Source organism: Lucilia cuprina, chromosome 3 (genome assembly GCF_022045245.1).
Source record: "Lucilia cuprina isolate Lc7/37 chromosome 3, ASM2204524v1, whole genome shotgun sequence".
NCBI lineage: Eukaryota > Metazoa > Arthropoda > Insecta > Diptera > Calliphoridae > Lucilia > Lucilia cuprina.
The window spans coordinates 59,764,443-59,789,379 of record NC_060951.1 but is presented as its reverse complement, the minus strand read 5'-3'; the positions used below and the strand labels follow the sequence as shown (position 1 = coordinate 59,789,379).

General features: G+C 29.1%; 3 protein-coding genes across 3 annotated transcripts in view; all 3 read left to right on the top strand.

Moving 5' to 3' along the window:
• LOC111680530 (circadian locomoter output cycles protein kaput) overlaps positions 1-24,937 on the top strand; it is a 45,910-nt gene that overhangs the window by 10,608 nt on the left and 10,365 nt on the right. The window contains exon 2 of the mRNA XM_046947640.1: positions 19,953-20,813. Coding sequence (XP_046803596.1) covers positions 19,954-20,813 — 860 coding nt within the window. The 5' untranslated portion in view covers position 19,953. The remainder of the gene's footprint in view (positions 1-19,952; positions 20,814-24,937) is intronic.
• LOC124419153 (probable serine/threonine-protein kinase DDB_G0282963) lies at positions 5,045-9,571 on the top strand (the record flags this gene model as incomplete). The annotated part of the gene is given in 8 exon segments (XM_046947642.1): positions 5,045-6,993; positions 7,059-7,484; positions 7,554-7,731; positions 7,808-7,882; positions 7,884-8,197; positions 8,230-8,439; positions 8,515-8,736; positions 8,833-9,571. Coding segments are annotated over 8 exon segments (3,984 nt in total), but the record flags the coding sequence as incomplete, so codon positions are not given.
• On the top strand, positions 14,821-15,677 carry LOC124419152 (coronin-6-like). The gene is made up of 2 exons (XM_046947641.1): positions 14,821-15,099; positions 15,160-15,677. The coding sequence occupies exons 1-2, from the start codon at positions 14,992-14,994 to the stop codon at positions 15,460-15,462; spliced, it is 411 nt and encodes a 136-aa protein (XP_046803597.1). The 5' UTR covers positions 14,821-14,991; the 3' UTR covers positions 15,463-15,677.

The following is a 24,937-nucleotide window of genomic DNA, read 5'->3' as shown; positions in this document are numbered from 1 at the left end:
GTACTTTTATGTAGGTTTTTTTTTGTATAAGATTGTTTATATGATTTTTTATATAAATTTATTTACACATGTCTGTATGTAATAATATTAAAATGGACTGTAAGCAATAAATAGACTAATGCAAATTTATAAAAAAAAACAAAATTTCTGTCAAAAGAAAGAAATTCTTTCCCACTGTAGAAAAAGCAACATTGCAATTTATTATAAGAATTTATTTTTCTGCTGCTGTCTAATGTACAGTCTAGAGGGATAGATTACAAAGATGCATAAATACCCAAACCTACTTACATATATTGTACACCACCCAGACAGCCAATCCAGTTGGTCGAGTTAATTATGTCTGAGTCTTGATAACAGAAACAAACATAACCTACACATACAAACTTAGTCTGGATCTAATAGATATTGTTTTTTTTAATTCTACATTTTAATATGGCTCAGCTGACTTACTATATAAATCACCATGTAGACAATATATTACTCATTCCTGGCTAAATAGTTATAACTAAAAATTTTGGGTTTTTTTTAGAATTTAAGAAACAATCATTCATAGAATTTTTATTAAAAATTAGGGTTCTATAAATCGACTTTCGAATAATCGAACAATCGATTTTTTGTCGAAAAAAGTCGAAAAGTCGAAGTCGACTATTTTGTTCCAAAAAGTCGATAACTCGACTATCGTCTATGAAAAAAGTCGAAAAGTCGACTTTGTAAATAAAAGTCGAAAAAAGTCGGAAAGAGTCGAAAAGTCGGAAAGAGTCGAAAAGTCGAAAAAAAAGTCGAAAAGTCGGATAAAACCGGAAAAAGTCGAAAATAGTCGAAAAGTCGAAAAATGTCGAAAATAGAAAGAAGTCGAAAAAACTCAAAAATTGCAACAAATAGAAAAAATATAAATAATTTTTTTTATTAATAATAAGTCGGAAAAAGTCGAAAATAGTCGAAAAGTCGGAAAAAGTCAAAAAAAGTTGAAAAGTCGAAAAAGTCGGAAAGTCGAAAAATCGACTGTTTATAAAATATTAGAAGTCGAAAAATCGACTTTTAATTAAATGAAAAAAGTCGAAAAATCGACTTTTAATTAAATGAAAAAAGTCGAAAAATCGACTTTTAACTAAATGCAAAAAGTCGAAAGTCGAAAAGTCGACTTTTCATAAAATGCAAAAAGTCGAAAAGTCGACTTTTCGTTTCCACTATAGAACCCTATTTAAAATATGAAATAAATTAATTAACAATTTTCAGTTTTTCCATACAAATGATTTGTTGTAAAGAATAATAAAGTTTGATTTAAAATATTACTTATTAAGTGAAATTATTATTTATTTAGTTATGACCATTTTCTTGCAAATAACCAATATGTTTGCCTGTGTATAAAATATTTTTATGTAGCAATGTAAACTTTGACCTTAAGTCTAACACATATTTACTTTGTATACATATGTATATATATTATATGTATATGTAGTGTACATATATACATATACATATGTATATATATAGAAAAATTTAATAAGAAAAATTATATACAAAATATCAGGGATAAAAATACAAATGTTTTCTTTGTAATAATTCGGAATGTTCATAAGTTTTATAACGTTTTGACTCATAACTTAACTAGTCAATGGGCTAGTCTACAGTTAATCCATAGACTAGTCAATAGACTTGTCCAAGAAAATGTACTAGTCAACACAATAGTCAATAGATTAGTTCATATACTAGTAAATAGACTAATATAACGTCTAGTTGTTAGACTAATCAAGTCTAAAGCCGGAGGTCCACACTACGCGTCTTCGCGTCAAAGCATTATGTGATTATGTCAATTTTTTGTTTTTTTTAAAAAAAACTTAGCGTTTTTCTATAGCATTTATTTATTTTTCTATCATTAAACTCATATTAATTTATTAAAATTGAAAATTACGCAATAAAAAAAGAATATAAAATGATAAAATCAGCTGACATGTTCATGCGCCTCTTGTGACGCTTATAAAAGTAGATTTACTTTAAGCTTTATACGCGTCAAGGCATTCTACGCTTTTGTACTTGTAACTTTCAACATAGACCTGGTCCACATTAGGAAACTTTTGTTGAGAAACTTTTTCTTAATTCTCTTTTGAAGTTTCCTTAATGTCCACACATGGAAACTTTTGTTTCAGAAACTAGGTATTAATTACATTGATTTGTTGTTGTACGAATGAGAAGAATAACAAAACAAAACAAGTTTCCGAGTACGAGAAACTCCGTACCGCTAGAGAGATGAATGATATTCTTTCTCTCTCACGCAAAATCAAAAGTTTCCCAAAAAAAGTTTCCTAGTGTGGACCGGCAGTTACAAATACATTGATTCTACTTTTTTGATATACTAGTCAATAGACAAGTCAATAGAATAGTCCTTAGGTTATAGATAGACTAGTTTATGGACTTACATATCGAATAGTTATTAGACCTATCTAGTCTAATTAATAGACTAGTTTAAAACAAGGGACTAGTCAATAGACAAGTCAGTGGACTAGTCCAAAGTAAATATGGTAGTCGATTTGTAAAAATTTTTCACTCGAAACAAATGGTAATCGGTTCCCTTATTTTTCCATAAAATTTACCTTTCCAAAATTTATTTTAAAAGCCTTAAACTTCTGAAAATAATTAAAAAGAAATAATTTAAATTTCATTAGAATCTTTCTATGTTTGGACATAACTCCTAAGTTGTACTAATATACATACTTGTAGGGGTACATTATAGACGGAATTGGTCCATATTTTTAATGAAATACAATTAACCTCAATAAAAACTGTTGGTTTAATGATAATGAAAAGAATAAACATTTCATTTCTAATGAAATGAAATTCAAAAATTGTAAATATCTAGATAAAACAAAAAATAATAATAGACTTAGGCCACTTTAAAAATAACCTGTTCAAACGAATACTTTGTATGAATGTTTTTGTTTGTTTACATATGTACATACATACATACATTCATATATACAAATGTTTATTGCCATTGCTCTCTTTTCGTTTTTTTTTTGTTGTGTTATATTATTTTTCTTTTTACATACAAACAAATTTGGTTTTTGTTCAATTTGTCTCTGGTAGTGAGTTAGTGTGTTAGTATAAATGTATGTGTGTATGTATATCTGTTTGTATGATTAAATAAAAAGTATTTTTCTCAATAGTCGATAACATCAACAGTATAAATATTTGGGTAGGTTGGCGCACAATATACTTTTTTGCGTGTTGTAGTTGTTGTTTGATTATTAATATTTAGAATTTTATTTTTGTTGTTGTTGTTTTTTTTTGCTGATGATGAGCTTTTTCTTGTTGTGTTTTATTACAATTCAGCAGCATATTTGTAAAACAAGAGCATAAAAACAGAAATTCTATTTGTAGTATGACAGACGTAACAATTAGTTGTCATTTTTGAAGTTGAATTGCGTAGAGTTGAAAGGGCACTTAACGATTTTTCCAACTAAATAAAAGAAACACAACAAACAATTTTGTTTTCTCGTACAGATTTTATTATTTTTGTTGGATTTTTTTTCGAAATTATAACAGAAAGAATATTTTCACTTTTTGTGGTTAATTTAATTTTACTTATTTATTATACATGATATAAAACAAAGATTACTTGCAAATGTTATTAATGGTTTATAATCAGTGTTTGGCTTTGAAGTAATGAATAGTGAGATTTATTAGTTAAATCCCAGCTATGTTTAGGTGTCATATTTAAAAGTATCTATATATCCATTTAACCATGCAACCTACACAGATTGCTAAACAGACAGACAGATAGATAGATAGATCGAAAGATTGATAGATAGATAGATAGATAGATAGATAGATAGATAGATAGATAGATAGATAGATAGATAGATAGATAGATAGATAGATAGATAGATAGATAGATAGATAGATAGATAGATAGATAGATAGATAGATAGATAGATAGATAGATAGATAGATAGATAGATAGATGTGTAGATAGATAGATAGATAGATAGATAGATAGATAGATAGATAGATAGATAGATAGATAGATAGATACATAAATACATAAATACATAAACACATAAATATATAACACATAAATACGTACATATATCCTTTAAAAGTGAATACTCTGTTACTGTATGGTGTTATCGACATCTAGTTAAAACTGCGAAAATATTCGACTTTAGCAAATGTCTAAATTAAGGATATCTTGCCATTAACTACAAATATTATTAGCAAGTTTTTCAAATTGAAAATCTTTATTAAATTTAAGTTGAAAAACTTTTCCTTTCATTTAAATAATGTTGATGACCTAAAAGGTTATCATTTTTTATCAATGTAAAATATATCGATTAAATTTATATACATATATACAACGTAACTATGTATAAGTCCAGACTGTTAAGAAAAAAAAAGAACAAGAAAAATTGTGTAATGACTTGTGGTTGGTTGTTTGGTTGATATGTGGTTCGGTTTGGTTACATTTTAACTCTAATTATAATTTTCATGTTGAACATTATTTCGGTTGTTGTATTTCATTATTAGTTCATGTTATTGTCCTTGTATACATCTATGTGTGTGTGTGTATGTATGTACAAGTAAACTTAATTATCTGAATTTTAATGTTAGAGTTTTTTATTGAAATTCTTCAAAATTTTATTGTGTATTTGTTGTTGAACTTTCTTAACAATTTCAGTACTTTGTTTTTGAAGATTTGTGTACAAAATTATTGTATTGTAAACAAAAGAAACTTAATTAAATGTCTGGACTGGTTTTTTTAAAGTTGTTTATAAATGTATTTTTTGTTAATTTTTTGTTTTGTTAAACATTTATTTCAATATTCCTTAAAATATAAAAAAACAAGAAAACAAATTTTGTGTACAAGTAGGTAAGACGGTAATATCCTACTATGTAATAACCTACAGCCACAGGTAGATAGATAGATAGGTAGATAGATAGATAGATAGATAGATAGATAGATAGATGGATAGATCGATAGATAGATCGATAGATAGATAGATAGATAGATAGATAGATAGATAGATAGATAGATAGATAGATATTGACGACTCATGATTTGAGCCAATTACGTACCTTACAACAAACAGTGACAACAGCTACCGTAGTGGCAGCCGCTTCAAATGGTCTAAGATATCATACGGCTGGGACACAACAGCAACAACAACAACATCATTCACAACTTTTGCCAAATACTTTAAATATCACCTCTTCAGCAGCAACAGCAGCAGCAACAATATCTGCTCACACAACAACGGCAAATAATTTTAATAATATTTTGGCAGCCGCCACAAAGGCAACATTTCTAAATTCATCTACAGCACCAGGATCTTTTAATGCAACCACCATGCCAGCCACTTCGAAATATGTGCTACTGCAACAAAATCGTAACGGACAGTTTACAGCATACGATGGGACCACAACCGCCATTACAACTAGCAATGGCAATAGCAATAACAATGGAACGTCTCATACTACGGGCAATATTGTACTACTAGCAGCAGAACCTTTAGATGCCACCACTAACACACACAATGAACATCATCACCATTCGCCTCACCAACATCACCAACAGCAGCAGCAGCATGTCATAACGACTTCAACTACAAATGACAATGACGAAGAGTTACGTTCTCTAGCCTGGCTAAACAATTCCAATTTGATTAAAGAAATTGTAACGACCACAACTCCCACCAGCAACACTAGCGGCGGCAGTAATAGCGGCAGCCATCCAAATAACACTACCCCTCAGAAACGTCCTCTATTGAGTAATACCAATATTTGCATTGTCAATGCAGCCAATGCTCATGACTTAATTGAAGAGTTGCCTCATCATGTGGCCGGCGAAGAGCAAGTCATCTCGACAAATGTCACTGGTGGCTGTACTACTGAATTGCCGGCTGAAACACAAATAACCACTTTAAGTGCCAGTGATTTTCAGCAGCAATTTAAACGTTTTAGCGCCGTTGATTTAAAGGATACGAAAATTTATGGCAACATTGCGGCCTTAGGAGGTGCTACAACCACAGTGCATGTGGGTCCCAGTGGAACCACTACTGTGGTGGAGTATAAAGCAGGCACGAATTTTCTGCCCGCAAGACAACTTTTAAGCAACTCGAATGGTGGTGGTGGTGGCGCTCACCTTAATGCCACAAATTTAAGCAATAGTCATTCTAATAACAATAACAACAACAATTCTTCCCTTGTGCCTTCTTCATCATCATCTATAACGGGTGGTGGCAATAACAATACAACAACTGTAGTTGTAGCTACCAATCACACTGGGTCCAAACAATTAACACTGCCCAGTACTACTTCAATTGTTGCCAATGGCAATAGTGTTGTTAATGGCAGCAACATAGCAACGTCGATTACAACAAGCAGCAGTAACAATGTTACTACTAACACAATTTATCAAGGTCATAAAAATAATTCTACTCCCGTTTCAAGTAGCAGCAGCAGTACCACCCATCATCCTCACAAAAAATACTTAAGAGAGAAAATGAATGTTTTGGATCAAGGTGGCGGTAATAACTCTACCACTATAACGTCAAATAACTACAGTAACAATACAGCTTCCTCTGTTTTATCCGCCACGTCGTCTGCTTCTCAAATTGCCACAGCTGTTGGCTCAACTATTACCGTAGTTTCATCACCTGCCTCTTCAAATACTTCACTCTCCTCCTCCCTGTCTACGGCAGCTATTAATGGTGGCAATAGTCCACCTTTAAGTAAAACATCGTACTTTACTTTAAGTGGTTCATCAACACCTATAGCTCTAAATTACAGCAGCTCAAACTCCTCAACCACAGCACCATTTATAGCGGTTTCTTCAACTAACTCCTCGTCATCAGCTGCTTCGCCCACAACACTTACAACAAGTGTTATACCACCCGGTTATACTTTAGTAAGTCATCCAGCTTTGCCTCTTGTTACAAATTCTCCTGCAGCTACACATCAGCAACAACAACAACAGCAACATCATCAAGTCGTGGTGTAAGTTATTGTTATCTATTTTCATAATTTTGTAAAAACTAATTGTTTATTTATTCTCTATTCAGTTCCTCACCAACTCTAATGGTTTCACCAGAAATACAAACACAACCTCAACATACAACCAAAGAATTTTATACACTTAGTAGTACACCTCAACAATTGCAGCATCATTTACAACAGCAGCATCAAGCAATACGCAGTCCTACCTCCTTTTCCAGTTACGATAATGATTCTCTTAAAGATTTTGAAATATCCAATAGTAATTCAAACATTTCAAACCAAAGAATTAATAATTCTACACCTCAGCAACAACAACAACAGCAGCAGCAACAACAGTCGCCTCTAACGCCAAAATCATCTTCCTCCTCATCGTTAACCATTAATACCAATCAGAATAATATGCAGACTACACCACAAAAGCAAAAACATACCAATAAAGTGCCATATGATCCACTGGTACACACACACAACAAACCACCCTATAGTTTTAGGTAAGTTATCCTAAGCTTTGTTTATTTAAAAATGGAATAGAAAATTTCAATTGTTTCATATCATTATAGTTCCTTAATATTCATGGCCATAGAGGGATCACAAGAGAAGGCTTTGCCTGTTAAAGAAATCTATGCTTGGATAGTGCAACATTTTCCCTACTTTAAGACTGCACCTACTGGCTGGAAAAATAGTGTGCGTCACAATCTTTCACTGAACAAAAGTTTTGTTAAAGTGGAAAAAGCACCGGTAAGTAAAATTTAAATAAACACATTTTAAATGTAAATCAAAATAACATTTATTTATGTAAATTTATTTCCTCTAGAATATGGGTAAAGGTTCCTTGTGGCGTGTCGAACAGCAACAAAGACAAAATTTAATACAAGCCCTTAATCGTTCACCCCTTCTTTCAAAATTCATCGGCTGATAAGATTAGTCTGAAGAGTCCAGGAGGTGGTTCGATAGGTTCATCACAGGGTTATGATGTTTTAGATGGTTCCAAATCATCGACAACATCTTCATCACATATCAATTCACGTTTCGATCCAAATCTATTTCCCAATCTATCGAAAGCCTTTAAAGACATCAGTGATGTAGTGCCCGATGTTCCTGATGATGAATATCCGTCCGATTATAGTACAACCAAAACAAATCATCTTACTAACAACAACAACAATAACAACAAATACAATTACCCCACAAATAATCCACAAATGTTCAAACCAATGGCAATTCCCACGCTAATAGCCACAACAACAACCAGAACAACATCAATGGCAACAGTACGAACAATACAAACAATTCCTCTTCCATAATGGGTGCTTTTAGCAATTACGAGAGCATAGAACGCTTGGCCAGAGATTGCGGTGCTGATAGCATAGACGATGTAAATGCCGCTACTGCTATGTTGGCTTTAAAACACGGACCAAAAGTTTTTGCCGAAACTTTCCAAAATGGGTAAGTTAAATAAAATGTAATAAAATTTCTTTACACATGTAATAATCTTGTTGTTGTTTTGTTGTATTTATTTAGATCACCTGTTATAACATCTTCCCCTAGTGAAGATCATACATATTCTGCTGGTGGCGGTGGCAGTGCTGCTGGTAGTGGTGCTTCTACCCCATTAATAAATGGTAATTCATCGTTAGTTTTAAATGGCAATGGCCAAACATCATCATCATCACAACAAGGCTGTGCAGATAATCAAAGTAATTGTGCTTCATCAGATGCTGCCTACGAAAGTAGTGAAGAATGGTGAGTTTTTATGCAAAGAAATGTGACTTTGTATGATAATGTTACATCTTAAGTTCTTTTTTTTAATTTTATAATAATAATTTTTCATTTTTGCAGCCACAATATCACTCCAGAAGAATTGGAAGATCAACAACGTCACCGTGATGGCGTAGATGCCTTACTATCACTTTCTCTATCCTCAGGTATTGATACTAGTTCTACAACCACCAATAGTCAAAATTCCAGTCTTAGTTCTAACTCACCGATTAAAAGACCACCTTCTACCACCGTCGAGGAAGAGCACACCATATCCACCTTGGATAGAAATAGCAACTATCATCATCATAATCATCATCATCATCAGCAGCAACAACAACAGCAGCAGCATCAACAGCATCTAGCACAACAACCACACAACATGAGCAAAATGGCCTTATTAAGTACAGCAGCTGCAAATCTATCCTATGCCACTGTAAATGGCAATTCCAATAGACATTCAAGCAACACATCATCCTTACTAGATGAAGGTTATAATACACAAAGTTACTTTGGTTCCACCAACAACAACAGCAATACCACCAACACCAATGGTGCCACACACAGCAATCATAATCATAATCATCATCATTATGGTGGTTTACATCATGCTTTAACACCCCAAAAGAAACCAAAAACCTTAAGAAGTTTACGCACCAAAATTAAACGCAAAGCTCCCTGGATGAGATGAACTTGGTAATCAAATCAAAACTAAATAAAAAGAGGTAATTTTTTTTAGATTTTTTTTATTGTATCTATATAAACATATTTCTAAAATACACTATCAACTAACTTAACAAAAAAAAAAAAGAAAAATTAAGATTAAGTAAATTAAATTAAATTTAAACAAAAAAAAAATTAGCTGCCTTTTGAGTTGCAAATATTTTTATTAAATAAAAAACAAAACTCCCTCCCTCCTACTTCCCCTATATTACCTAACACTTCCATCCCTGTTATAAAAAAAACATATATATATATATATTTAAATAAATAAATAAATTAGAAATTATTTTAAATATTTTAAGTAATTTAGTAAAAGAAAAGTTTCTTTACAAAAAATAAAAATTTTATAAAAGTAAAAATTGTGAAAATATACTCATGGTGTAGGGTATCATATGGTCGGCCATGCCCGACTATTCTTTCCTACTTGTTAATTATTTATGTTCTTTTGTTTTGTTTTTAAATATTTATTTGTTTTACTTGGAGGTAGTATTTATTGATTTGTATTTATTTCTTGTTTATTTTATATATTTTTCATTTATTTTTAATAATTTATTTATTTGTTTGTATGGCACACAATTTTGTTAATATAAATTTTGTTTAATTCAATTGTTGTTTTTATTGTTAATTGATGAGTTTTTGTTGTGTGTGAGTTTTTTTTTAATAATTTGTTTCTTCTGGTTTTTGTTGGCTTTTACAAAATTATTGTTTTTTGTTGAATAAACTACGTAGACAAATATAAAAACCACATTCATTAATTATAATAAATTTATTTGTTATTGTTGTTTTTTAAAAATTTATAATTTATAAATTTTATAATTATAAATAATTAGAGTTTTGGTCACATATTACTTGAATCAGCTGGAATCAGTCTTTCTGAACAAAAATATCGTTATTGCAATAAATACAAAATGTTTTTCAGTTTTTAACATCTAAGTCCTTACTATACTTTTTAAGTTTTTGTGATTTATTTCAATCTAATCCATTATTCTCTTATCTTTTAAATAAATCCTTGAAGTTTTTTTTTTTTTTGATACACCCTACGTCTATATTGTCTAGAAAAAAAACCCCTTCGAAAAGTCATTAACATTTAAAAAAAATAAACAACATTGAGTTTTTTTGTTTTATTTAATAACAATATAATTAATTTCAAATTAACAACTTAAATTAGATTTGTCTATATCTTTTATTATATATAAACATTTTTATTTGCGCATATAAACCATTTGATGTCATAAACAAAATAATTATTCCTTTTTATTTAGTAAATTAATTACTTTTAATATTAGAAAACAACAAGTAATCGAAAAAAAATCCCACATTCTGTCGACATATGATTGAAATATGAGTAAAATCTCTCAGAAACCCATATTTCTACTATAAGTTTGGATATATCTTTTGTATATTGAACTTTTCGTAAATTTTATGTCATTTCGTAACAGACACGCCTGTTACCAAATTCACACCAAAGTGTTTTTAATTTCTTAATAACATTCGTTGTCAAAGTACAGATTGTTTGCCAACAGTGAGCTTATCACGTTTGTTAACGTTTAGACAACGAATGTGTATAAAATTTAGATTTCGACAACGATTGTTGCCTTATGTCTGTATCAGTGATGCCAAGTGAAGAGATTTTTCCCTTTTTGTGAGGATTTTACATGTAAGGAAAAACGGGAATGATTTTTTACTTTTGTGAAATTGTAGGGATTTTTATTTTTAGTGCATCAATGGTCAATTCCGAGGCACTTAAACTTAATTTTAAGCTTCAAAGTTGGGTCAAAATCAGATTTTCCGTTTTAAATTTTGAATTATTTTTTAAGAAGATGACTTTTAAGTTTGCAAATATCAACAATCTCGAAGGTATGACTTTTAGAATAATACAAGTTTTATATCCCGAATATATTTGAAACCTTCAAATAAATGATCTAATCTATAAGAATTAAAAATAAGAAATGAAAAAATATCCTTCCCTTAAAGATAAAGGGTATAATCGGTAAGATATAGTAAAGTATTACAGGCCCTAATGTGGGTCCTATTATAGATCGATTACTACCACACTAAATAAATATTAAAAGTTTAATATCTCAAAAACTACGATAGCTAGATTCCATTACCATTAGCTATAGTGATCATGTGTCCCGCAGAAAGAAAACTATTAGACCTAAAATTATACACAATTATCGGGCGTGCCAGTTTGCATACCAGACACAAAACATGTCGGAAACTTTGAAACGTTGATCCTAGATAGTATGTAATGGTCAAGCGTAACACTAAAGCAAATACCAGTAGGAATCCGTGGTTATACGGATGATTCTTAATTGGGGGACAAAGTGGGCCTGAGGTTCGATATTAAAGACCTAGAAATTAAAATATTACCCCGTTTACCTAAGTATAATACAAACTTCCAAGCAGAATTGCAAGCAATAGGGGTATGCGTAAATTGAATTAGAATAAATATGGCAGACACAGCTCTTAATATATTAACCGACAACCAGAAGGCAATTAGTGCGATATAGGGTATGAATTGAATCTAAGACTATATTGGATTGTCAGAAAGCTTTAACTGAATACTCTCCCAGTGGTTAGATTTACAATATATGGTTACCAAGCCCTCGATAGTAATCGGCAACGAAAGATCGAATGTAATAGCTTTAAAGGAAAGGGAACTCAAGGCAGTTAACCAGACAAACGCACAACCATTAGACACAACAAAAGCTTCATTCCCACGACAATCGGTTCTTCGCACCGGAATGACTCGGAGTGCAATGAACAACGACTAAGGATTGTCAACCCAGCCACACCGACTTTACACGTGTTGTTGCTACAACAACAACGAAAGCTGAATTAAAAATATGGGTGGAAAAATCCCATAAGGCCTCTTGAAATAATGAAACAGTTGGTAGAACCTTAAAGATCCTATGGCGTGAAGAATCTTGGAAGTGATGTTATTCCAGAAATAACATTCCTGGCTAACGAAGATTAAAATATTTTTATAAATTACCTCCAGAAAAATGAGTTTCTAAGGACGGGTTTCTTACTCCATAGTTAAACTATGCTTAACTTGCTGTTAGATGAAACTCGGAACAAATTTAGGCAGACTTTAACCAATGATTTTTTAGATTTAAGCTCAGTTAACTTTGTTAGTATTGCCAACTTTTCACTCAAAAACATAAACAATGAACAGCTGTTTTTTGCAATGAATATTTTTGTAAAATGGAAAATTTTGGAAAAATGTTAAATAAACATTTAAAACAATAATTAATAAAACAAAACATAAAAATTGCAATTTACTTAAAATATTAAGTTTTTGTTCTTCTGAAAACATTGTTTTATTGTTTTTGTTAATTGTGTTTTCTCACATATAACTTTAGTTTAATTGGCCAGTTACACTCAGTTAAACTAAGATAATAAGTAACTTTACTGATAACTGAAAAATACGATACATATATTAAAGCAGGTTTAAGCAAAGAATAAAGATTATCTTTATCAGAAAAACTCGCCCTAAATATAGAAAAATAATACATACAGTGAACATGAAAAGGAATGCGCAAAAGATCCTATAGTGTCCTAGGGATATTTTTTATGGATTTGATGTAGTATACATCCTCCTAGAACGTAACCTAATTAGATTTTTATTAAAATTGTTTTTAAGTTAAGGAGCAATAGAAGCTTGTGAATATTATTAAAAAATTTTTGAAAAATTGTTAAAATACAATTGGAAATGATTTAGTATATAACTGAGATATGTTTTTAATTATTTATGTTTTTTAATTATGTTTTTTAATTATATTTGTTTATTTTTTTTTAATAATACTACCTTTATGGTGTATTAAATATAAACAGTGTTTTACTGCATAAATTAATTTAAATTAAAACATTCTGCCTCAAACTGGTTTTAGGAAATAAAACACAAAAAGTTAATAAAACTACATAAAAAAATACATACATATTACTAATTAAAGAACTCAGAAAGTATAATCATGTTTATAAATATAATAATCCTTTTTAAGGATTTATTTTTTTGTCATCATTTATTAAACATATTTTTTTTTCTTAAACTTTTGCTGGCCTTATTTATAATTCCCATACTGTATGTATGAATATTGTTGTAGATGTATATCATTAGTGCATATTAGTATGTAATTATGTTCTTTTATATAAACATTATATATTTTTGTTTGCTGTTTCTGGAATTAATATTAAAAAAAGAACAACAACAACAGCACACAGAACATAAAACATTATACAAGTACAACAGTTCAGTCATTATTGTTTTATTAGTGCATATTTATTTTGTACAAAAAAAAAGAAGAAAAATAATAAAAAGAATAAAAATATACGGGTTGTTGCTAAATAATTAATTTATAAAAAACAAAATCTGACCGTAAATGCAAATCAGACATGTTTGACATAAAAAAAAACATAAAGATTGCTTTCGTAACTATGACAGCGATGTATTTTTTTAAAATTTAGATAAATACTACGTTAACAGAGAAACATTCTTTTTTTTTTTTCTTTGGCATGACTGATGGTTTAAATTGATTTCTTTTCTTACGTTTAAAAATGGAAAACAAAAATTAAATATAAATTTTCTTTACTAAAAAAGTTGTATCCATCACCGTTAGTAACATTAAACATGTTGCTAACGCTTTTTATTCTCATCATCAATGACTGTTAGTGTTGCCATACAATAATAAATAAAGCAACAACAAAGTATGACAAATTACCGTTAAATTAGGCTCTTTTAACTTCTCTTCAATTAATTTCAAGTTTTTTTTTTGTTTTGCTTTGAAGTAAAATTTCTTTAATAAAAAGTAAACTTAAAATATTTTAAGTTTTTAAGATATATTTTTTTCGTATTTTTAAAGTCCTAAAGGTTTTCGTTTAAGGACTGCGAGTTTGATTCTCGCATAAAACTTGTCATAAGAATTCAGATAATAAGTTAAAACCATATGTTCATAAGGGGAAGTGGGATGGATTTCTATTTCTTTCTAATATGCCTTTACATTTGCATTGAATGGAATGTTTAAGAAAACGGTTTCATTCCAAACATATTTTAATCGCCTGTAATCATTTATTTATTTCTTATATTTTTTGGAGGTTAATGTTATTGTTATTGATTTTTTATCAATGAATACAAATTTTGTTGTGTATACTGTATAAATGTAAGAAAGACAGTGATAATATAAATATAAAAAGTACTTTTCTATCTGATTAGTTGGTTTTTTTAAACTTTTTTAACAATAACTAATCTATCTATCTATCTATCTATCTATCTATCTATCTATCTATCTATCTATCTATCTATCTATCTATCTATCTATCGATCTATCTATCTATCTATCTATCTATCTATCGCGCAATGGTGAATTGGAGAGTGAGGCCTTGTGTCATGAAGGCTCAAAGGCAACGAGAGCAATTTTCCTACGTCATGGTTTAATCTTTACCACCGGTTTTAATCGTTCCTCAGAGCGACAATATTCTCTTAGAGCACCCGATGCTTTAAGCGAACCTATTGTTATGGTTGAATTGGATACATCCAATGGTGTAATGTTCCCACTATACGATCCCGATACAAATCTTATATACCTCTGCGGTAAGGGTGACTCGGTCATAAGATATTTTGAAGTAAGTTTAATTTAATATACAAATAATGTTCTTTCTAAAGTTTTAACTTAATTTCTTTAGGTCACACCCGAACCACCATTTGTCCATTATATCAATACCTTCCAAACACCCGATCCCCAACGTGGTATTGGCATGATGCCAAAACGTGGTTGCGATGTCACCACCTGTGAAATTGCCAAATTTTATCGTCTCAACAATAATGGCTTGTGTCAAGTTATTTCCATGACTGTACCCCGCAAATCGGACTTGTTCCAAGAGGATTTATATCCTGACACTTTAGCCGAAGATGCTGCTATCACCGCCGAAAAATGGATTATGGGTGAAGATGCTGATCCCGTCACCTTTTCACTTAAAGTAAGTTAACACTTGTCTTGCCTAACAACAACGCTACAACAAATATTGGAATACAGTACTCAAGGTGCTAAATGCGTTTAGCTATGGTATCATGTAATTTACCTTGATGATTTGACCATAGCCACCAAAATGTTTGAGTGCATAGTAGCTATCATATACATACGTAAATGTATAGTAAAAGAAATTCTCACAAAATTTCTCTTATATATGGAACAGTCTTGATCTGCCACGATAAAGAGTTCTAGAGAAATTGAGTTTCTTTTACGTATTTTATTCTCCCTCTAGAAGCTAGAATAGATAGATAGATAGATAGATAGATAGATAGATATATGCATATATAGATAGATAGATAGATAGATAGATAGATAGATAGATAGATAGATAGATAGATAGATAGATAGGTAGGTAGGAGAGATTGAGACAATTGAGATACAATTTACAATTTTTAGGTAAAGCAACGATAACACCCGATTGCCTGGAGATTTGTTTCCATGTTCATATTTTTTAGAAAATATCCCTTAAGTTCTTAACGTTAAAATACCACTACCGAAATAAAGCCATACAACATAGTAAAAACATTTTACCTTAGCGAAACGATTTTCAGTCTCCTATTATTCATACGAGAGGTAGGTCATTATTTACATTAAATTTAAACCAATTTCCAATTACTTTATTAGAAATTTACATAATTTAAAATAAATCACGACACTAAACTTTATAAAAAAACTATTTACAAAAATGAAAATGGCGCTAAAGACTACAGAAACAAATAAAAATAATAATATAAACATTTTCTAAACAACCTAATTCTGACCCATTTAAAATGAAACCCTTTTTATTTTATAAAGAAAAAGAATAACAAATACAAACATTACTTTTCAAGGTCCATTTAATACGTTGATAATAAATTTATTTTATTTAATTTCTTCTTTTTAATCGTATTGATAAACAATTCAATACAATTTAATTTATTTCAAAATTCAAACCAACCATATAAATTGTACGCAATATTATTTCTCTCATATTCATTCGCATTTTACTAGTTTATTTTACTATTTTTAGTTTTTGTTCTGCCTCAAAATCTCTTTTCTCTCTTTCGCTCTAAAAAAATTTATATAGAAAAAAAAAACAAATATATCAATAACAACAACAATTAAAGGAATAAATGTATACTTTGAAGTACATTTTTCATTTTTTTTTTTTTTGGAATGAAACAACAACAAAAAACAAATAAATGAAAATGAAATAAAATAAAGTAGTATTTTGTTTTTATTATAAAACAACAATGTATCGATAATTTTGTTTGTACACAATCTTTTGGAAAATGTTATTCACATACAGTGTTGTCAATCGTTTCTAAGGTTTTTATTATTTGGTATGGAAAAGTTTTCTTATGGTTAACAGATATTACTCATACGCTACCATATACTAATAGATAGATAGATAGATAGATAGATAGATAGATAGATAGATAGATAGAGAGATAGATAGATAGATAGATAGATAGATAGATAGATAGATAGATAGATAGATAGATAGATAGATAGATAGATAGATAGATAGATAGATAGATAGATAGATAGATAGATAGATAGATAGATAGATAGATAGATAGATAGATAGAGAGATAGGTAGAAAAATAGATAGATAGATAGATAGATAGATAGATAGATAGATAGATAGATAGATAGATAGATAGATAGATCATCACGTCAATATTTATTAAGATAGTTTTTCTATCTTATTTCTGTATAAGAAAATATACCAAAAAACGATATCAAACTAACCGAATACCATATGACAAATTAACAGTTTCATTAATCTTTGTTTTCAAACATTATCTATTTTTGAGTTAGACAAACCCGCTAGAAGAGCAACACTATATTCGTGTTGTTGACTTTTTTCATTATCGAGAGATAGAGAGTGTATTAATATTTGTTTATTTATTAATACATTGTAAATGATTTATTGATTGCCTCAGCAGTTTAAAGGTATTAATTCTTTCATAGAGATACATATTTTTGCTAAGAAATCGAGTAAAATAAACTTTATTATGTTTATTTGGAGAAAACAGTTTGTAAAATTAAAATTTTTAAATTAAATCAAACATTAATGTAAAATTAGGATAAATTCTTTTGTTTATGAAATGTGTATTATAGAAATGTTTCAATATTAATTAATTCTTTCAAAACTCTGCTATTAAGTGATAATAGCAACAAAATACTCTTCACTGATTAAACAAAAAAAAAAAATTACTTTGTTAAATGTTAAATCAGATAATATAAATGTAACAATTATATTACATTGTGATTACAATTAAAACTTAAGTGTTTGAGAGGTTGCTTAATAAATTATATAAAGATTTTCAAATTTTCACACACATATATTTTATTTTAAAATGAGAAGCAAAAACTGTTATATATTAATATCTCTTTATTTGTTTAATAAATTTATATGAATGAATGTAGGAAATGTAAAATCAAATATGAATAATAATAGTAATACAAAAAAATACTACATTTTAAAGTGCGCAATTTTTCTATTGCAAATACTTTTGATAGCGATTCACTCTGACTGTATGTAAATGTAAACAAAAATATCGAAACAAAATTACAAAAATGATATTATTATTAAAATATTTAAATGCTATAGAATTTTTGTTAGTAAAGAGGGATTGTATGTAATGAAATACTTTTCGTATTTTGATGAGAAAACCTACAATGTAATCATAATAATAATGATATTGTAATTGTTGTTAATATTATAATAATCATTTTGTAATGCACAGCTTAATGTTATTAAAGTATGGAGAAAAACTCTGTATGGTTCCAATGGAAAATACATACATATGTATGTATATATGTAAATATGTGTATATATACATAGAGTTATTTTTTTTATTCTAAAGAGAAACATAAATATGTATGTATGTACGAATGTGTGTAGGTGTTGTTATGACTAAACTTTGTAAAAATAAGCAATTACTTGGTATACAGTATTGCTGAAAACCTTTACTTTATTTTACTGTTTGATATTACTCATACGCCAATAAGTCCCAGTAGATAGATAGATAGATAGATAGATAGATAGATAGATAGATAGATAGATAGATAGATAGATAGATAGATAGATAGATAGATAGATAGGTAGATAGGTAGATAGGTAGATAGATAGATAGATAGATAGATAGATAGATAGATAGATAGATAGATAGATAGATAGATAGATAGATAGATAGATAGATAGATAGATAGATAGATAGATAGATAGATAGATAGATAGATAGATAGATAGATAGATAGATAGATAGATAGATAGATAGATAGATAGATAGATAGATAGATAGATAGATAGATAGATAGATAGATAGATAGATAGATAGATAAATAAATAAATAAATAAGTAAATAGGTATATAGTTTGATTGATTGAATGATTCATAGATTGAATGATAGCTTCTTAGTCTAAGGATTAGTCTAAGTAGTAGTCTATGGATAAACTTATGGACTAGTCTATAGTTTAGTCTATAGACTATAATCTAGATAATAAACTAGTTAATTGACTGTCTATATAACTGTCTATATACTATTCTATTGAGTAGCCTGTGGATGAGTCTATTGACTACTTAGGATAATTAACATAGACTAATCCGTAGATGAGTATATAATCTGATCTATTGACTAGTCAAAAAACTAGTGTATGAACTAGCCTCTTGACTAATCTATAAACAAGTTTTTTTGATTAGTTAATTGACTATTTTATGGATTAGTCTATTGAAAAGTCTATAGTTCAGTCTCTTGAACAGTTTTTACACCAGACTATTGTTTAGACTACGGACTAGTGGTTTGGACTAGGCTATGAACTTGTCTATTGAAAAGTCTATGGATTAGACTATTGACTACTTAGTATAACAATTTATAACAAAAAATAGCATAATTTTGGCTGAAAAAAGGAAACCTTAATGATATTTAAAAGAAGTTTTAAAAATCATTAATGATAACTGATAACAGTGACGTTAAAACAATCGAATATTAAAGTTATGAAGAGAGAGATAAAGAGGGAGAAGAGCAAAAGTGGCTACGTAATATTTATAAAAAAATATTGACTTAACGCATTGTATAAAGATAATTTTATAAAAATAAAAATTTTCACTTAATTATTTGCAAATCAAAAGATTAAATCAACACAGGTGATTAAGAACTGATGCAATACTTTAATCAACATAAGAAATGGACTATAAATAACTGAAAATAAATTTAAATGAAATAAGTTTGTTTAAAAAATTATAAAGCAGCTTTAAAAAAACATAAAAAATTTAAATTTTCGAACATAAGTACTAATAGTAAATAGTATTTAGAATTTAATTAATGCAAGGTTAAATGAATGATTATAAATTAGAAGATATTTTTTAATTAATAAATTATTAGGTTTTTTTGCAATAAATAAATATTCAATTATTAAATAAATCTTATTGTTTTTTTTTTATTTCTATATTTTCAGAATGTGTTCCGCTATGAATAGCTCATATACGGATAATGTCCAAAATATTAAACATATAACCTCAAAACCTTTTATTAACGAAAAACATTTAACAACTAATCGGAACGTTAAATTCGAAACCGATGACATTCCCTATTTAAGTGAAAATTTCAATGAGACAGAGGATAATAATTACGCTCACATTAAAATGGATACAAATTGTACAAATGACAACGATGACCTCAACAATGCTCTAAATAATTGGTCCGGAGGTGGTAGTGGTGGTGGTGGTGGTAGTGGTGGCAGTGGTGGCAGTGGTGGCGGTGGCGATACAACAGAAGATGATATAGGCTTTCAAGATGATAATATTTCACATGTGGGCTCTGATTATTCAGAATTTCAGGCTACGGAGCAACCCAATCCACCGGATGTTTATGGTGGGGACTTAAGTGATGCCGATATTAAATACAATCCTGCAGATCTAATGCTCAGACCACCTTCGGGTTCAGCAATGCATTTTAATTATAACTTCCCTGCCATACCATCACAAACAGAACCTTCGCCACCTCCTCCTCCTTCTTCGGTGCATCGCAGTTCAAATTTGCCACATAATGTGCAATTGCCGTATTTATATGGTGCTAATAATCATCCCGACATGGGCAGCTCTTCAACATCAGCTACAGCGGCAGCATCATCGTCCGCTGCTGGTTCAAGTTATTCAACAAATTCAAATTCAAATCCTGGATGCTTCCATCCGAACATGTGGTATCCTAATGCACCATTTGGTACTTATAGATCCTATGGATCTCATGCCTATGGCCGTCATTATGGCCCTCAACTATCCCATGATCATATGATGGACATGTTTCAATTATCAAATAGGTAAGTTAAACCAAATAAATAAAAATTTAAATAAAAACTTAAAAGTTGGAATGAACAAGTCTTCAATTAAGTGTATTATATTCGATCATGCCGATCATATAACCTTCTGAATTATGGTCCATTTGTTAAAAATTTTGGTGACTTTGAATCCTTTCTATATAACTAACTAACTACTGTAACAGCACTAATAACATTACTAATCTATAGGGTTCTATAAATCGATTTTCGAATAATCGAACAATGGACTTTTTGTCGAAAAAAATTCGAAAAGTCGAAGTTGAATATTTCGTTCCAAAAAAGTCGATAACTCGACTATCGTATGTGAAAAAAGTCAAAAAGTCGATCTATAGGTTTCTATAAATCGACTTTCGAATAATCGAACTTCTTGTCGAAAAATGTCGAAAAGTCAAAGTTGACTATTTTGTTCCAAAAAGTCGATAACTCGACTATCATCTATGAAAAAAAGTCGACTTTGTAAATAAAAGTCAAAAAAGTCGATAAGTCGAAAAAAACGAAAAGTCGAAAGACGTAAAAAGTCGGAAAAAGTCAAAAACTCGAAAATAGTAGAAAAAGGTCAAAAATTGTTGAAAATTTTAAAAAAGTGTAAAAAAGTCAAAAACTCGAAAAAAGTCAAAAAATAGTCAAAAAAAAGTCAAAAACTCGAAAAAAGTCAAAAAATAGTCGAAAAAAGTTAAAAACTCGAAAAAATAGCAAAAAAAAAACGAAAAGTCGGAAAAATTCGGAAAAAGTCGACTATTAAGGGTAGAAGGGGGACCATTTGCCATAGGGGCACATCTGTCAATGCGAATAACTTGAAAACCGAGTTATCGATTTTATCGCATTATCAAATTTTGTTTTTGTTTATCGATTATCTATCATCCCTGAAAATTTGAAACATTAACTTTACATATGATGGGAGGCAGACATGATTAATTGTTTTTCAAAGGGCTGTGAAAATATTTCACTGTGTGAACTTTTTGTGTTAAATTTTTTAGTTTTTGTGATAGAAAAAATATATTGGTCAGTATTAGAATGTCAATAATAGTGAACAATAAGACATAATAAAATTTTCGATAATATAATTTGAAGCCCAAAAATATTGAAACTAAACCCCAGAACTGCCCGTGGGGCACATGCGCCAAATATATGTAATGCTTGTGATGTAGAACAAAATTTGGTTAAAATATAGAAAAAATCATTAATAATTTGTTTTATTTTTTTGTTAAGTTTTGTGAAATAAACAATAAATATCTGATTTATTATACTTTGTTTAATGAATTAAGGTATAAAACAGAAAAATAAGTTTTTATTTTTGTAATTTTTTCTTTTATTTTACTAATGACAAATCTGCCCCATCCCCTTGGCGAATTTACCCCATGGATGGGGCGGTATTGCCGTTTTTGGACAGTGCGGAAAAGTTAAAAAATATGTACATGAAGATGACTTAAGAAAAATTGAAAGGAATAAAACTAAAGCCAACATATCTAAGTATCCGAACCAAGAAAAAAACTTAAGAATATGTATTGTGGTTTTAATTTGAGGCCGCCTCAAAAAAAAAAAAGTGGCGTATGGTCCCCCTTCTACCCTATAAAATACTTAATGTCGAAAAGTCGACTTTTAATTTAATGAAAAAAGTAGAAAAATCGACTTTTCATAAAATGCAAAAATTCGAAAGTCGACATTTAACTAAATGAAAAAAATCGCAAATTCCAAAAAGTCGACATTTCGTTTTAACTATAGAACCCTACTAATCTACAGTTAAATACATTTCTATTATATTTTTCTTTAAATATAAATGCAGAGGAATAAACCTCAAAATACTCAATTATAGATAAATGTCGCATTTTTAGACAGTAATTTTACTATAAATAAAACATTAACAACACGTTTTATGATCTATTTTTATGATCTATTTTCAGCATTTCTGTAGTTATTTATAGTAACATCAACATTCAATTAAGTTTAAATTAAAAAAAAATGAAAATATCCATACAATTACACAGATTGTACGCCCTTTTGAATTTGTTGTTTTTTCGCAATGTGAGATTGGTAATGCATAAATAATTTATTCCTAAAGGATTAAAAACTTTATGTTTAACAAAAACATATATACATTAGTGTATAATACATACAATATGTATGTGTGAATGTAAATAATAATAATAAATTGATAACCTTTTTCGACTCATGGCCGGCAGTTTCCTAGAGTATATTCCCCATAAACATGTGTCAATATTTTTAGTTTCAATATAAAAGAAACCGAATTAGAGACAAACATAAGAAATAGTTAAATAAAAGAAACGAATTCATTCAACCCCATACAAAAAAACAATCAGCATTGAACCGACCACGCAAAGTAGTATGTCTCCTCCCCGGGATACATATAAAGAACTGGGCGAAAAAAAAAATGACAAACAAGATTCACACACTTAAACTGAATTAAAGTATAATTCATAAATGAATGACTACTTCTGTGGAAGTGAAATCATATCAAACATGACAGGCATGAATAAAACTCAACAACAGCTCAATAAACCAAAACAAAATCAAGTCTCCCGCAGGATCTTCTCAAGTGGGGGGCAGCATTGTACGATGTCTTGAAACATTAACTAAATTAACAACTATACAAAAATATAGAATTGAGATTCTAGGACGAATTTAACTACATAGTACATATAGGGTTGTAAGGATATAGTTTGTATGTATGTGTGTGTGTGAGTGTTTTAAATTGTACTACATATTTTCTAGTGTTTTATAGACAAATACACATGTTTAGTTACTAACAGTAGTGTTCAAAATCAAAGCAAATTTTTATTATAACTATTTAAAACCATCGTTTTATGTTATTAACATGCTGGGAAACCATTATTGATTAGGTAAAATAGTCCTAAAAACAAAATTACCTATAAGTTTTCACATAAATCAATTTGATTTTTTTTACAAGCTAAACTTGCTTATGTTTCCAACAATACTGTTAGTATTTATATGTATGTATGTTTGTCGTATGAAGAATTACATATGTAAATTATGTATGTATGTAAATTAACGTCATGTGTTTTGTAAAAAGCTAAGAAAATCTTTTTTTAGCTTTTTACCAAAATAACAAGCAACTTAAATCAATATAAATATATACTAGTTCTTGTCTGTCTACTACTTCTTGTTAATTTTTCTTTTTCTTCTTCATCTTATTAACCCTTAATTTATCCAATCACCTTAGATTGCTTTGACAGTTTAACACTTTTGGTTTGTTAAGTAAAGATGACACATTTTCTTTGCGACTTTTATTAACAATTTGAAATGGATTTTGTAATTATTGTAAATGTAATGTGTATATTACGAAAGTTAAATACAATAATTTAACAAATTTAGGGCGAGTTTTTCTGATAAAGATAATCTTCATTCTTTGGTTAAACATGGTTTATTATATGTTTCGTGTTTTTCAGTTATCAGTAAAGTTACTTATTATCTTAATTTAGCTGAGTGTAGTTGGCCAATTAAACTCAAGTTATAAGTGAGAAAACACAATTAACAAAAACAATAAAACAATGATTTCGGAAGAACAAAAACTTAATATTTAAAGTAAATTGCAATTTTCTGATTTGTTTTATTTTATTTATTTTTATTTTAAATGTTTATTTAACATTTTTCAAAAAATTTTCATTTTACAAAAGTATTGTTTGCTAAAAACAGCTGTTCATTGTTTACGTTTTTGAGTGAAAAGTTGGCAATACTAACAAAGTTAACTGAGCTTAAATCTAAAACTGAAAAACACAATCATCGGTTAAAGTCCGCCTAAATTTGTTCCGAGTTTAATCTAACATCAAGTTAAACCTAGTTTTACTGAGGAGTAAGAAACCCTCCCTTAATATATTGTATAGTAATCTTATTACCTCACCTTTAGTGTTGCATGTTATAATTACTTTATTTAAAATGATTTTTATTCACTAACATAAATGCATACATATCAATTAAAATATACCTTAAGAAATACAAATATTTTCAAAAAAAAATAAAAAAATATTCGTCATTGAAGTCCTAATTTAATTAATGTTTTTTTGTTTAATTTTAAATGTCTGTCATATAGACTTTTTGTTGACTTTTATTGATATTTGATAAATTAATTA

Bases quoted from the DNA above. Each gene is read 5' to 3' on its own strand.
- LOC124419152 (XM_046947641.1), top strand. From the start codon at position 14,992: ATGGTTGAATTGGATACATCCAATGGTGTAATGTTCCCACTATACGAT. The intron at 15,100-15,159 runs GTAAGTTTAATT...TAATTTCTTTAG, and splicing joins CGGTCATAAGATATTTTGAA to GTCACACCCGAACCACCATT.